We start from the raw sequence: 15,063 nt of genomic DNA, 5'->3' as shown, positions 1-15,063 counted from the left end.
GTGAATGCGGTGTTGCCTTAGAAACGAGCTGTTTCTAAGGCTCAGGCGTGCGTCGCTTGCTCAGGCGCACATTTCGTTGCCGCGCCGAACGCTGCGTTGCTCGACGCTCACCGCGTCCAATGCGGGGCGCGTAGTCGCTGCGCCGTAGCCCGTTTGAAGGCGAAGCAGAGTAACGCATGAGTTGTTTCTTCGTCTAGCCGAACCAAATATAGCCAAGCAACAGCAGTTCACCAGGCTAAACAGTGGTTCAACAACTAAAATAAAGGCTAGTATATGCTTCGCATCCTGGGCTTAACCTTAGCTAAGCCACAGCCATTTTTTCTCAAACGCTGTCTCAAAATTCCCACGAACGCACACAAATTCAGTTCCTCGCCTCGCAGCGCACCGACTCGGCGTTGTCGACAGAAACTGCTGACGATTCCATGTAGGCCTATTATGTATTCAAGTGTATGGGTGGAGAGGATGGTCATATCTGCTGTACCGTATTAAAGCAATCTTGTCGATCAGAACGGTACATTTGTTTCGTATGCTGATGACACAATCGTTTTTATTACATACAATTCGGAATTTTTTATAGAAATAAAGGCTAACATACGCTGTCAGATTTAGAACGCTAGGCCACTATCAACTCTTTAATAACCAACCATAAGAAAACGAAATTAACTATGTACATGCGTAGAGGGAAAACGCTGACCGCTAATATGAATTTGCGTATGGGTGGTCAGCAGTTAGAGATGGTAGATTCTGCTATTATCCTTGGAGTACACTTTTCGAAGCACCTTACCTGCAATTAGCATGTTGTGCCTCACACCAGTACTGCGCCCTTGTGTGAGGCACAACTGGTGCGACAAATCTGCACAAGCTACATTTGCTACAGTAAAGAGCCGTGTGTTACATAGCTTACATACATTATACTTATTCCACAGAACCCCTTTTTTTTTCTAGATATGAAATTATTCCTGTGTATTGCACAATTATACGTTCATCTTGTGTTACAAAGGTTTTCTTAAATTTGGTATTGATGGTGCAGTTCACCAGGCAAGAGTATGTGTAAATACAAGTGTTCCTTAGACTAGATATAAAGGACTTTGGTTGGCATCCACCGCTAGAACTTCCTATGACAAACAATGCTTTTGTTTGACACACTACCTTCGCTGCTAAACAAATTAAACCCACAAGATTTTGATCCTTCATGTAAAAAAACTGCTATAATACGATTTTTCCACCTTATTTATTTTGACTAGAATATGCGTTCATCTTTTTTATGTCCTTGTTCACCGCTGTTGTTCACGTTGTTGATTATTGTATAGCCGTTTTTCCTTCTGTAATCATCTGACGTTTTGTTGCTTTCATTCTTTATTACTTGTCGCTCATACGTCTTGTCCACTTTGAAATTCTTCTGTATGACTGGCCACCATCTTGCTGCACTGCCAACTTGTAAGGCGTCGGGACGTCGTCAAGATGTTCGACGTTTCAGTCGCGTGCTCCTCCTTTTCAAAGAAAGTAAAAATATGATTGAATGATTGATTGATGTTTCGGACAGCGCTGTTGACCTCAAACGCGTAGGAAATGCAATCCCATATACCAGTTGTCGAGCTGCAGCACTAAGTACGCGTTCGTATCGCGGGCGCTGAAGGAAAACTGAACAATTTCGTGGCGTTATTGAAAGACTAGCATAACCGTAGTAACACAATATTTACTTGTAAGATTTCCGGCATGAGGAATAATTTGTGCGCACTATGTTTTTCGTTTACAGGAGTGAATCTGGCGACCATGCAAGTAAAGTGGTGTCACGTGCAGTTTAGGTTACGTTAGGCGAATGCTACTATGAGGCTTTTGATAAAGTAGTTACACAATATTGCTGTTATTTGTTCGACTTTAATTAGGCCTAGCGAGATATGCACGAACATTGCTTTTCTTTAGCGGTCACTTCTGACGCTCTGGCACCTCCCGTAGGGTTGTTATGGCATGTTCGAGAGGTCGTTTGGGTGCTCTGGCAGCACTACAATGTTCATGTAATAGAGCAACTAAGCGTTACTGCTAGCATTCATAAGCTCCCCCGATGATGAAAAAAAGAGGGTCCTCACTTAACACTGGGTGTGCTCGGAAACACATCGTTAAATCTGTTTTTCACCGCTTTCGCTACAGGATCCGAGTACTCTCAAACGGCGACCTGAATATGCCATTAGGACGTCAGCTGACCACGATTCGCAAATGCTGAAAACAATAGCGCAGTCCCTGGGCCTTCTTAGAATAGTTGTGCTACCCTTACCATCAATAGCTGCGCTTTCCGGAAGCAGCGCGTCAAGCTCTAGCATAGAGAAAGACATTCGACAAGAGCGTAACTTTCCATAGAGCCCAGCGGCTGAATTGACTGAAGTGCACCAAGCGGTTGGGATTAATTACTTCCGTTTTCGGTCTTGGGCGTTCTGAACGCTAGGTGGCACGCGCTACGCCGGCTGCACTATTCGGCGCCTTTTTTTTTTTTTTTGTCTGCTGCTGAATCGGGCGCGGTCTTAGGGCGGAATCGTTTATTTAATTAAAATTATTGCGAACGACCTATAGAAGCCTCCATCGAACCGGTGCCACGTGGTGGACGCAAAACGCCTTGTAAATGAAGAAATCTCTTTTTTTTTTTTTTTCTACAAAGTGTTCATTCTAGGCTGTTTGGGCATTCATCCAAGGTTCATTCACAAATTTGTCTCACCATGGCCGGGTTGGTTTTTCTGCTAACTATGTCACAACCCCAGGCCCGGCGAGCGTGCGTCAAAGTATTGAAAAAAGTAACGTAATCGATTACAATAATTTTGGGGACCAGAGAATGTGTCACCAACTTTTCCTAGTAAGATTCAATACACGTGAAACTAACTGCATCACACGGCCGAGGTGCCGTTCGCTGACTGCTTCAAAAAGCCGGGTGCGGTGAGTGTGCCCAAAACCTACCGAAATAAGTAATAATGTTGGGGCTCTAAGAAAGAAAGCGTCGCAAGCATCTCGCAGTGAGTCATTAACTAAAATTAACTACGCCAGGTAGCCCGAGCTGTTTCCCGCAAACTGCGTCACAAGTCATGGCTCCGTGCCGTAACAGCCAAAATTGCTTGAAATGCGTCGCATGCTGACAAACAATGTTTCTCACCTTGCCGAAGTCCAATGGTGCAGTGGTTGCGTATCGAAGTACAGAAGGAACCCAAGAATACGCCATGAACCCAACAAACACGCCACATCCAAAAGAGCCGGGGCGCCGAGCAGGCGAGCTGCAGAAGTGCAATCGGTCTCGCTGGTTTCGTGGCCTGTCTGGCGCATGACGCATGCATCTGTCGCGCGTGGCGTGCCGTTAGCTTGTTGCTAGGTGATGCAAGAACAATAAGTTGCAAAGTATAAGTTCATTTGTAGGCAAAGCTTTTCTGATTGAGCAGTAAGTAAAAAAGAATAAAGCGTTGTCTGTATTTTTTTCCGAAGCTCACGTCAACTAACGGATGAGATTAAAGATTAACACTTGGCGTGACGTGTGCAATCACGTGGTTGTATCCTGAGGCGTGCTGACAGAAATTTAGATTCAGACTTAAAAATTAAATCATCGGGTTTTACGTGCCAAAACCACTTTCTGATTATGAGGCACGCCGTAGTGGAGGACTCCGGAAATTTCGACCACCTGGGGTTCTTTAACGTGCACCTAAATCTAAGCAGCCGGGTGTTTTCGCATTTCGCCCCCATCGAAATGCGGCCGCCGTGGCCGGGATTCGATCCCGCGACCTCGTGCTCAGCAGCCTAACACCATAGCCACTGAGCAACCACGGCGGGTGATTCAGACTTACATACAGTCACAGAGGGAAAAGATTAGCATAAGTGACTATAGTAGCCGGAGCGGCCAAAGCGTGACACGCGGCGTTGTTGCCAATAGCGAGAGTTTCAGGCGCATTCCATTTTCCAAAGCAGGTGTGGCCGTTAGAAACCGACCGATCTTAAAGCCCGCATTGCGAAAGCTGTGATATGTCTCTCTTTTCAGCCAAACTATGCGCCAACAAGGCTGCACACGTGGGCCCATTTTTTAATGCGCGGTCGTTATCAGTGATGGTAGTTTCTGTATTGTAGCCTCGTTTCGCAGCCTTGTTCGCGCATAGCTTGGCCGAAAAGTGAGGCACATCATAAGAGTGTCCTACAATACAGTAGAGGAACTCTGGCACTGCAGTCGTTGGTCCACCATGGGAATGATGGGTTCCAGAGGAATACACACGGCTCTGGGCTAGGCCGACCTAGTTTCGTTCACCACCTTCCAAGCAGGCGAACGTTATAACCTCATTCATGACAAAGAAAGACATACACCGACCAAGTAAAACTTTTTAAAACTAGTACTTTCGGCTTCCACAAGGAAGCTTTGGCAAAAAAGGTTGAAGTGCCATTGAAACAGGTTTTAGCATGATAATGCAAGCACTGCGCGCAAGACGGTGGGAGGGCTCCATTTCAATTGAGCGTGTGCCCTGTTAATTGCTTCTCGAGGGACTCCAGGTACAGGCGGTGACTTCTTCCAGCAAATATTGTGTTTAGTCGTGGATGCAATGGCTGCTAAAGCATTAGAAGCGACTCAATTCTTATCCACATCGTTTTGATGTAGGCGCAGCCGCTGTTTAATGTTGCGCGTCTCCCCGATGTAGACATTCGCAATACGCACAGCGGATCTTGTAAATAACGCAAGGAAACATTTCATCCGGCAGCTTGCCCTCTTGACCAGCGAGCGCCTGCCTCCCTTTGAGCACATGAACGTGAGCTACCTCAACGTCGCATTCACGAAGCATGTGCGATAAGGTCTCGCTTATGACAGGGTGTGAGGAATGGGAGTGCGTTTTTTTTTGGACGGGCATTGACACCTCATCCAAATGGGTGGAATCAGTACATACACTGCAAAATAATACACAACCTTAAAATTAAATTGTAAATATGTCTAGAACTCCCACTTTTATATTCAATAAGGGTGAAAGGCCAGGCGTGAATTGTTCTATAACGATTTACACTCTTATTCACTTTTAAGGCTCTCTCAGCTATTTGGCAGTGTAGGTTGGCTCTTATAAGCGAGCTTCCTAATATTTATTTTTTTTAGTTTGGCAAGGAATGTGCTCAAGGCTCGTATGACCACGGTCATCTAAGTAGGACTGGTAACACGGCGGCAACATCTGAAAATATGACTGGCCGTCTCCATATCGGGGGCATTCCGCACTTCTCCAATAAATAGCCGCACATAGTTCGCACATGGAGGTAAGTTCGGTGATATAGGCAGCGATACTTGGTCACCAAACGCACTCACAGGCATTAGTTTTACAGCGATTGACAGCATGGTGCCCTCACGACGTGACATGCCTGACCCATGTGTTAGCGCGTAAAACTGTCTTCGGGATCGGGTCACTGTTCAACATGCCATCTCTAGGCATGCCATCTCTAGGATCATTCCAGCAAACTGGCATATCTCCATGCATATCTAACACACATACTTAAATGTTAGTGAAACTATCCTGGGTCTTTTCAGTCGCTCTGCAGGAATTCACTGCAGCCAATGCAAGTTCTTTCGGTCTGGGCGCCGTGCTCACCCTTTTGGGGAACATTTTCATTCAAATCCACGACACCTACTGAGCAGCTTTATAGATATAATGAGAAGGAAACCCTGCCTGTTACATGGCCCTCCAACGGCTGAACAAGTTCGTGCGTGGAATCTGTTTAGAGTTGGGAATGGCCATCCAGCCACTGACACCGCTGTTTGGAAAAATGGAACTGGGCAAGCTTCCTCCCCCGAATTCGAAGGCTTTGCTTGAAGCTGATGTGCTACGAGTTTTCCGTGCTTTATCTTCTTCGAAAGCTGCTTGTCACTGCTTACACGCTCTCTAGGATACGCTAGGTCAAATTCAGTAGACGTTGTGGAACTCCTCGCACAAAGCTCTGACGGCGAGGGGAAGAGTCTGACCTCTAATGTCCAAAGAAGGTTGCCTCAGAAAAACAAAATGCCACTTCACCTCGCAAATTATGGCCCAGCTGCCAATGAAATCTCAATATTTGATGGCGTTCACTTCGAAGGCACCTGCGTTGTCGTCCCTTCTAAACATAGACCATCTGTCTTGACACTTCTCCACGAGCGGCACCAAAGTGTCAGTCACTGTAAAGCTAAGGTCCATGAGTGTGTGTGGTGGCCAGGTATCACAGGAATTTTCTCCTTGTGCGAACGATGCACTTAAATGCCAGCACTTTGCAACACTTCTGTCTCGAATCCACTACCTGGAATGGAAGTGGAGTCTCGACTCCATGGAAAGTCTTTGGTATGGACCTCTGCCATTAGAGAGCAGAGACGTTTTTAGTCGTCGTCCACTACTACTCACAATAACCTGAAGTAGTGTCCCTCCAACGCACTACTGCGGGAAACGTCATAGAGGTCCTCAAGAGCTTGTTCACTCATCATGGCATCCACGAGATGGTCCGATACAACAGCGGTCCGCCCATTCCCTCGCACGAGATGTCTTCTTTCGCGGGGTCCTATGAATTTCAACACCTAAGAAGTAGCGGTCACTACCCTCAATACAATGGCGAAACCGAGAGAATGGCACAGACAGTTAAACTGAGTGGAAATCGAACCAGCGTCTCTGGAGTGTGAGACGGAGACGCTACCACTCAGCTATGAGTTAGATGGCTCAAAGCGGCACAAAAGCGCCTTTAATGAATGCGGTGTTGCCCTAGAAACATGCCGTAGAAAGTTATACTGCGGTCTATATCAGTAATTATGAGCATGCAAATTACAGAACTCGCAGTTAAACAAGTAATGAAGTACGTTTCCGCTACATTTCGTCTGCGCTTGCCGCACACGCAGAGCCATCTTGCGGCAAACACAGAAGACCCCCTCCTCGCAATGTACGGCGCTGCCCGGACAGGTGGCGCTCCGCTCGCCCGCTTCTCCCCTTCGTCTCCTTTGAGCGTATTGGGGCCGTGCGGGGACCGGTGCGAGGATGCCCCAATACCCTTGCGTTTAATAAGTTTTCTCGCCCTCTCCCCTTCCAACTTCCAGCGTGCGTTACTCGAACCCTCGTGTTTAGGCGACGCGGCTCCTCTTTCCGCTCACAGCGCGGTTCCTAGGTGCAGCGTCCGATGCGGGACGCCTCTGACATGATCGCTGCGCCGTAGCGCTTCTGGTGGGAAAGCGTCCCCTGCGATGTGTGCCATGCTGCTGGCGAGGAGTCGTGCGTCTGCGTGGTGCTCCCAAGCGAGATACAGGATCGCCCCATCGAGGCGTCAGCCCCATGATCGCGTCGGCCTTCATGGCGCGTCGCGGTCCGGCTGTCCGTACCGATCACGACGTTTGACCGGCAAAGGTCGTTTCTCCCTCCGAGACACCAAGTTCTTTGGTTCGTTCCCTTGCTCAGGCGCACGTTTCGTCTTTGTGCGATTCATGATGCCGAGCGAATAAGTGGGCGGTGCGAACGGGGTGCGATAACGCTATCGCCTTCCACTCTTGAAGCCGAAGCAGAAGCGTCCTCCAATTTTTTCTCAGAGGCAGCGGACTTATATCTCGCTCTCCCTGATCATAGAGACAAGCAAAGCGTCAGTGGCTATAGACTTGCTCAGCTTCTTAAGGGAAAGCGATTGAGGACCAGGGTACCGAAGAGGAAGCAGTTGCTTCAGCCTGTGTGGCCAGTGCCAGAGAAAGTCTACAAAAGCGCCACGAAAAATATTTAATTGAGTGCGATCGTTCTCGACATTCGCCACCTCTAGAAGCGGGGAACAGAATTTGGGTACGCCTTCATGATCTACGGGTGACAGTATTGAGCCCTGCTCTATGTCCGAGGTCGTACGTCGTGGAGACGGACGAAGGCACACTGCTATAGCGTAATCGCCGTCAGCTTGTGCCGTTCTTCCGAAACCCCCGAGTGCGTCTGAACTCCTAACCGCGCAGCAGATTGAAGCGTGTGCTTCGCCACTAAGCAGCCCCACTGCCGCACTGGCTGATGAGACACGGGACGCAGACTGTAGTGACTATGCGGCTCGCACAAGAAGCGGTCGCCGGATTGGGCCACCGACACGGTTGAACGTGTAGTGTATGCGGTGTCCTCTACACTCAGACAGGAGGGAGATGGCATCCTAACATGCACCCCACGTATCTACAGTATGGTTCAAACAAAGTTGAGCATGATACTCTCGAGGATGGTTAATGCGAGCATACAACTTATAACTTATGCCATACTTGCAGTTCAATACGGCAAGCAAAGCATGCAAGCGATAGGCAAAGTCGTGCGAGAAGCCGAAAGACGCCGGAAGGCTCTTCCGACGATCAGCAATGAATTTCTCCAGCGCGACTGATAAAGACCCAGGATAGGGCAATCAGAGGTTGTACGGTGCAACTGCACCTCTTCCAGTAAACCAGCCGCCGACATCTGCTCGTTGTATCACTGGAACTTTGGCACATGCACGCTACGGCGGAACAGAGGCGCGTACTCCAGCCGCAGCGGCTCTCGGGCACCAGTATCGAGCTGCAGGCTGACTGGGCACCAGTTGAAGTGGTCTCGTAAAGGCCAAGCATCTAATCCGGAACCACCGTGACGCTTGATTTTTCGTCGACATTATCAGTTGGGAGTCTCCATCGCATAACCCACCTATGAGCCACGTCTGAATGAGAAACACACACAAAAAAAAAACGACCCGCGCATAAGAGAAAGCATCAAATATGCAAGACCATTCGAATAACCCTTAGGTGAGAGCCAGTGTGACAACGAAAGCAAAAAATGAGAGCGAGCTGGGTATGCTGAAATGCAAAAATGAATGCAAACAGCTCACGGAACCATCCCCGGTGTCGTTCATGAAGGCCAACAGCCGAGATCCGTGCGCGTATGCCACCAGCGTGCAATCGTGTGTTCCTGGACTCTACCATACCCACAAGAAGGATGGTGACGATGATCATCATAGAGATGATTCTAAACAGCTGCGCGTACCCTGTATGGGGGGTCAAAAAAGGAGTAGGTGAAAGGAGGGGTAAAACAAGTAGTAGGCATAGTAGTAGTAAAAAAATATTAAAAATAAACATGAAAAACATTTGCATCTACATTTGTTAGCAATGCCATTAGAAGCACATGTGAGATAGCGGCCAGAATAGTATAGGAAAAATAGAGACCACAAGAAGGTCACATTCAAGGAAGTTACCAACAACAAGAACAACAAAAAGTTTAATCCTCTTGCGCCGAAGTGAAGCCACTTGGTGGCACCTATTGCTACGCGCTTTATTATAGCCGCCTCGCTTTATGCAACAACTCTCTAGCGTGAACAGTGCCTGTCTAGACAAATAAAGTGTGCCTGGTTTCCGCCACACCCTCTCTTGGTTTTCAACACTTCTCGGCATTTAGTTCGGACAGCTGGCATGTATAATAACATCACTGATGTTAAGTACTGGAACGATGATGATAATGATGATGAATGTGGCCTATACATATTTAAAGGGGTAACACAGTGGTAGTGGAGAAGCCAAGCTTCATTCTGATAATGACATCCCCGGTTACAGAACTTTCGGGACCTGCACGGTCATGAGTTGCACGATTAAATCACGGTATGAACAAAGAATGTTGCACGCCGAGCTTGCTGTAGTGTATATGCTTTACTCTGTGCATACTTTACAATGTCGTTTACTGAGTGTCGAGCATATTAGAATTTGTGTTGTGCTTGTAGGGAGAGCTCCACAGCAAAGATATCATGAGCGTGCAGTTATTGCGCTAAAGGTAGACGTCAGGCGAACATGGTCGCACGTTTGCCAATGGAACTGCTAAGTTTCCATTCCACTCGACTTCCTACCACCTACTTTCTCAATAATGCTAGAGTAGAATTTGCGCCAACTTGGCCTTCATATTCAGTCGGACTTAACTTGGCGTTACCATATTAACACTGTCTTAACGTCAGCTAACCGAGCACTCGGTCTTGAGAGTAACCTCAAGCACGCACTTTCACACTTAAAACAACTTGCTTATGTCACGCGGATCCGCCCAAAAATTTAATATGCTTCTGCCATATGGGATCCCGATCAAGCATACATAATCAACAACATTGAATCTCTGCAAAACCGTGCAGTTCGCTGCATCTTTTCCGATTATTCACGCTTCACCAGCGATCGTTAAAACAACGTGCCGAGTTGGAATCACTATCACGTCGGCGCCAGATTGCTCGCCTAACCTGATTTCAAACTTTATCACCATTCCACGCTTCACGATGACTTCTTTTCACCACCCCCTGCAGTTTTCTCGCGCCGTGACCACACTAACAAAGTAAAACGCATCATGTGCCGCTCATCGCTCTACGCAAATTCGTTTATTCCTCGCACAATAATAGAATGGGATAAACTACCATGACGCATGGCTACTGAAGTTAACTTACCATCTTTCCAAACCTTGTTGGAAGAAAACGGTTAGTGGTAGCAGATTAGTTATTACTTATTGTTATATGTACATATTAACATATTATGTAAAAACGTTCTTGTGTTTTCATGACATATGCACTAAGTCATGCATATGCATATGCATATGCGTGCATATGCGTCCCTTGTGCATATTTTTTGTTCCTTGTTTGTGGGTGTTTATTTCATGTGGTTTTATTCCTTCTGTATATTTCGTGCTTGTGCACCCCCCCCCCCCTATGTAATAGCCTCGCGTGAGGGCCCTTAGGGGTAATGTAAATAAAAATAAAGTAGTAGCAAAAATGTTTTCTGTAGTCGGCCGCTTTGATCCATTTTCTAGAGCAAATATTTCTGAACATTTTTGAATACTTCTGAGCATTTTCTAGAGCAAAACCGCAAAGGAAAATCCCATACTTTGGGCGCGCCCATCCAACCTGCCACCAAGGAACATTCTTCGGCAAACCACCAACGCCCGAGGACTGGGCGTGTGCCATCACTTTCTTAATGGCACACCCAGAAAGCCAAGGCATGTTGGCAATAGTGGGTTAATCGTGCAGCGGCCATATGGCCACTAGCTCCTCTGCCAGGGTCTCAACTACTAATTTACGGCGCCACTGAAGTTTACTTCTCTCTCTCTCTGAGCAAGTAAGCTTGGCCCATTTGCTACCACAAACATTCCGTTTGCATTTAAAGATGAAGCGGTGTGCGCGATACGACTTCCAGTGGTGCAACTCCTTGTGGTGCCCCACATCATGCTTGCTCTGCAACTGGCCCCAAGGTGCGAGGTTCCACCATTTCGTTCCAGGCAAACCGACGAGTCAGCTGCCTCCCGAATATGCTCTTTAAGACCCCCGCACCGAAGGGCAAATCGGCCCTCAGCGGGCCGCCGGTGCCTAAGCGTGGCTCGGCTACCTCCCGGGATATGCTCACAGAGGCGGCCGCCGCTGAGGCCGAATGCGCTGCTCCCACGGCAATCGACGAGGAGCCCGCCCCTAAGGGTAAGTCAGACGTTTCGCAAGTTTCTACGCAGTTATCGCGTTGATTCCTCGGACAGTGGCTCAGGCTTCTTTTTGCCTTTCACTTCGTAGACGTAAACCAGCACAGGTCTCGGCTTTGGGCAGCGGGAAAAGGCGCAACGCCATTAAGGACGCGTTCGCGGCGCGGGCGTTGACACTGCACAGTAAAGCACTTGTGATCGGCCGACAGCTGCTAGGTTTAAGGCACACGGTTGAATGCAGTGTTGGCCGGGTGTTCTTGTGGCTTTCGCTATATACTCAAACGCAGTATAAAGAAAATGCCAGAAACGCACGGGAATTCAATTATCTTATCGTTATCGTTATTTTAGCGTTATCGACCGAAAGTGCGGATGACTCCGTGTAGGCCGTATTACGTATTCAACTGTGTGGGTCGAGAGGATGATCATATCTACTGTAACACATCAAACAATTGTTCTGACAGCGCTGTTGTGCACAAACGCGTAGCAGCTGCGATCCCATATACCAGCTGTCGAGGAGCAGCGTTCAGTACGAGTTCATGGCGCGGGCGCTGACAAAGCGTGAATACTTTCGCAGCGTTATATGGAAGCCTATCATAATTGCATTGTGTTGCGATAACGGTGCACGTTTAAGTTTTTGTTTACACGAGAGAGAGAGTCTGCCGTCCACGCAAGGAAAATGGTGTCGCTTGCAGCTTAGATTACATAAGGGGAATGCTGCTGTTAGGTTTTAGACTCTGAGAGCGTTCATTACGGTTCAGAAATTACACAATTTTGCGGTTATTGGTTGGACTTTATGGAGGCTTCGAGAGGGATGCACTCACACTGCTTTTCTTTTTGCGGTCACTGCGTACACACTCAATGCTCCTGTAGGAGACGTATCGCATGTTCGGGCAGTCGTTTGAGTGCTCCGACAGCACTGAAGAGTTCATTTAATTAAGAGAGCAACTCAGCGTTACTGCTAGGAAAGATGGGCTGCGCCGATGATGCAGAAACAGAGCCATCACTTCCACAAGCTATTGGGCTCTGGCTGCATCGTTAACGCTGTTTTTCACCGCTTTCACAACAAGGCCCGAGCGCACTCAAACTACTGCCCGAACATGCCATCAGGGTGTCCCTTGACATCATTTCGGAAAGGCGGAAAGCAATAGCATAACCCCAGGGCTAATTCGCAAGGGATGTGCTGCCATTTGCGTCAATCACTGCATCCTCCGAAGCAAGCGGGTCAAGCTGTTGTTGCAGTCGAGTGACTTTAGCCTTCGGTCTGCTGACGTAAATCCAAATTCAGACGTTGGTCGTAGTATAATTGCTATAATATGCGCTGTCGGATTTCACGGTATTTTCGAAATTCCGCCTTGTTGGTGTTCCTGGTGTTAGCTTCCCTGCGAGCCATTCAGAGATGACGAAACGGCGAGTTCGACACAATTGCGCATTATGTCCGTGACCTTCTGCTACCCACAGTCGGACGTCGCGCCATGAACCGCGAGACTTGAGGATGAATTATCGCCGTAAAAGTTAAATGCGACACAATGCATGCTTTTCTGGATCCGTCGATGCGCATAGACTACAGAATACGTTGATATCGCTTTCGGCAGTTCGAGACGGCACTGTTGGCCATGAAGATAGACAACCATTTATATTCCCCCTATGACGTCATACGGCAACATTACAGCGCGGAGGCACAACACACATCTCGCAGTAGCAACATCTGTCGCATTCGGTTGCAGTAGTAAAATGTAGCGTAATAATAATAAGTCATCATCATCATCATTTTTTTTCCCACGACCTCAGACAGGCATATCCCTTTTGCTAGATCTGTGTTGCGCTTCTGCGCAACGTGGTACTTAAGCCTTGATGGATTGTTTGAGGCCATCTAAATAGGTGTCCGTCCATCTCCTCATGACCAACAGTGGCTGTTTACTGAGATAAGCGATATCACAACATTAGATAAAATTTTTAGATTTCGCTGAAAGAACAAGAAAAAACCGTTTTGTCATTTTACTCTTACGGGATAAGTAACTTATACCTACAACTCGCGGTATATGTCGCAATGTTTCATCATGGGTAACGTTCTTTTAAATGTGGTAAGGCGTCAGTCATTACGAAGAAGTCTCCATTTTTCTCATCTCTGATGGGCTCGCAGACAGGCTGACTAGAAACGCCAACACGGCAGAGTTCCACAACAGGGTGAAATCAGAGAGCGCCTGAAATGGTACCCCGTACCTCGATGAACTGCTGAATGTGCGCAGTCAACGAATTTGAGGCTTCGCGTTGGGGTTACGTGTTCTCGGTGATCGCTAACAGCTGTCAGCATGCCACGAGGTCCCCAGCGGATCACTGGAATCGTTCGATTTCGTGCAACTACCACAAATACAACACTACTTCTACTACTACTAATACTACCTGATATAATATATATATATATATATATATATATATATATATGTATATATATATATATATATATATATATACATTGTCACGTGGTAGTGACATATACAGCGCACAGTAGCAGTACTGTGAAAGACGAAAGTAACTTTTATCGGGCGAACCTGTGCCTACAAAAAGAGGCTGCACTTAAAGAACGGCGACAATGACGTACACAGTCGGCGATCGTCAAAATCTAATCAGTGGGTCAAGCGTATCGGCTTTTATACATCAGTCGTCGAATGTTCCAGAGTAATCGCTTGGACTCGCGTGACTTCCAAAAAGTTCTATATTATTCGCTTCGCGCATACATGCAGTCAGATTACACAAAGTTCGGTCACAGATAGCGGGTGGAACCACCAATAACCTTCCAGAAACTTCCGATACAAGCAGGAGCGTCCTGCGCTGTGGGATAAGATTTGTTAGGCGGTGAAAAGGGGGCTCCCGACGAAGATAAACATCTACATGTGTCAATACCCGCCTCTTAAAAAGCATCGACCCGACGCTGCTAACAAACGAAAGTATTAAACAAAACACCCGTAGTAAAAAAAAAAACAAATTAAGGAAGTTCGTCAGCTTGCGTAAAAGGGCTTAACACGCACCACGTGGTCACTTTAGATCGTGCGCGGCGCCGCTATGAATGCGAAATGCCGTCTGGCACGACCTCATAGTCCAGTTCGCCAATACGTCGTATGATCTTGTAGGGTCCGAAATGGCATCGCAATAGTTTCTCACTGAGTCCTCGTTGGCGTGTCGGGGTCCGAACCCAAACACGGTCGCCGGGCTGGTATTCGACACAGCGACGTCGGAGGTTGTAGTGCTGGCTGTCGGTACGCTGCTGGTTCTTGATCCGTAGGCGGGCGAGCTGTCGGGCTTCTTCGGCGCGCTGGAAGTAGGTGGCGCCGTCAAGATTCTCCTCGTCGGTGACGTGCGGCAGCATAGCGTCGAGAGTCCTCGTCGGGTTCCTGCCGTAAACCAGCTTGAACGGCGTGATCTGCGTTGCTTCTTGCACCGCCGTGTTGTAAGCGAAGGTTACGTACGGCAGGACGGCATCCCAGGGTCTTCTGTACGACGTCGACGTACGTGGCTAGCATGTCGGCGAGGGTGTTATTCAAGCGTTCCGTAAGATTATTTGTCTGTCGGTGGTAGGAAGTTGTCCTCCTGTGCCTTGTCTGACTGCACTGCAGTATGCCTTGGGTGAGCTCCGCTGTAAAGGCCGTTCCCATGTCGGTGATGAGGA

At 47.8% G+C, this 15,063-nt stretch overlaps 1 protein-coding gene across 5 annotated transcripts in view; it reads right to left on the bottom strand.

Annotated features, from left to right (window-relative positions):
• Positions 1 to 1,212: 1,212 nt before the first annotated feature.
• LOC129382503 (uncharacterized) overlaps positions 1,213 to 15,063 on the bottom strand; it is a 204,514-nt gene continuing 190,663 nt past the window's right edge. For 2 of the 5 annotated variants that reach the window (XR_011895170.1, XR_008610597.2), the window contains 3 exons: positions 8,803 to 8,958; positions 3,137 to 3,345; positions 1,213 to 1,490 (listed from right to left, as the gene is read on the bottom strand). Coding sequence is in view for 1 of the 5 variants with exons in the window: in XM_055066556.2 (XP_054922531.1) it covers positions 1,457 to 1,490; positions 3,137 to 3,314; positions 8,803 to 8,958 (368 nt within the window). In the remaining 4 variants the exon portion in view is untranslated. The remainder of the gene's footprint in view (positions 1,491 to 3,136; positions 3,346 to 8,802; positions 8,959 to 15,063) is intronic. The other 3 variants (XM_055066556.2, XR_011895171.1, XR_011895172.1) reach the window with 3 other exon arrangements.

This window comes from Dermacentor andersoni, chromosome 6 (genome assembly GCF_023375885.2).
Source record: "Dermacentor andersoni chromosome 6, qqDerAnde1_hic_scaffold, whole genome shotgun sequence".
NCBI lineage: Eukaryota > Metazoa > Arthropoda > Arachnida > Ixodida > Ixodidae > Dermacentor > Dermacentor andersoni.
Note: the sequence above shows the minus strand (reverse complement) of the source record. Positions and strands in the feature narration are given on the sequence as shown.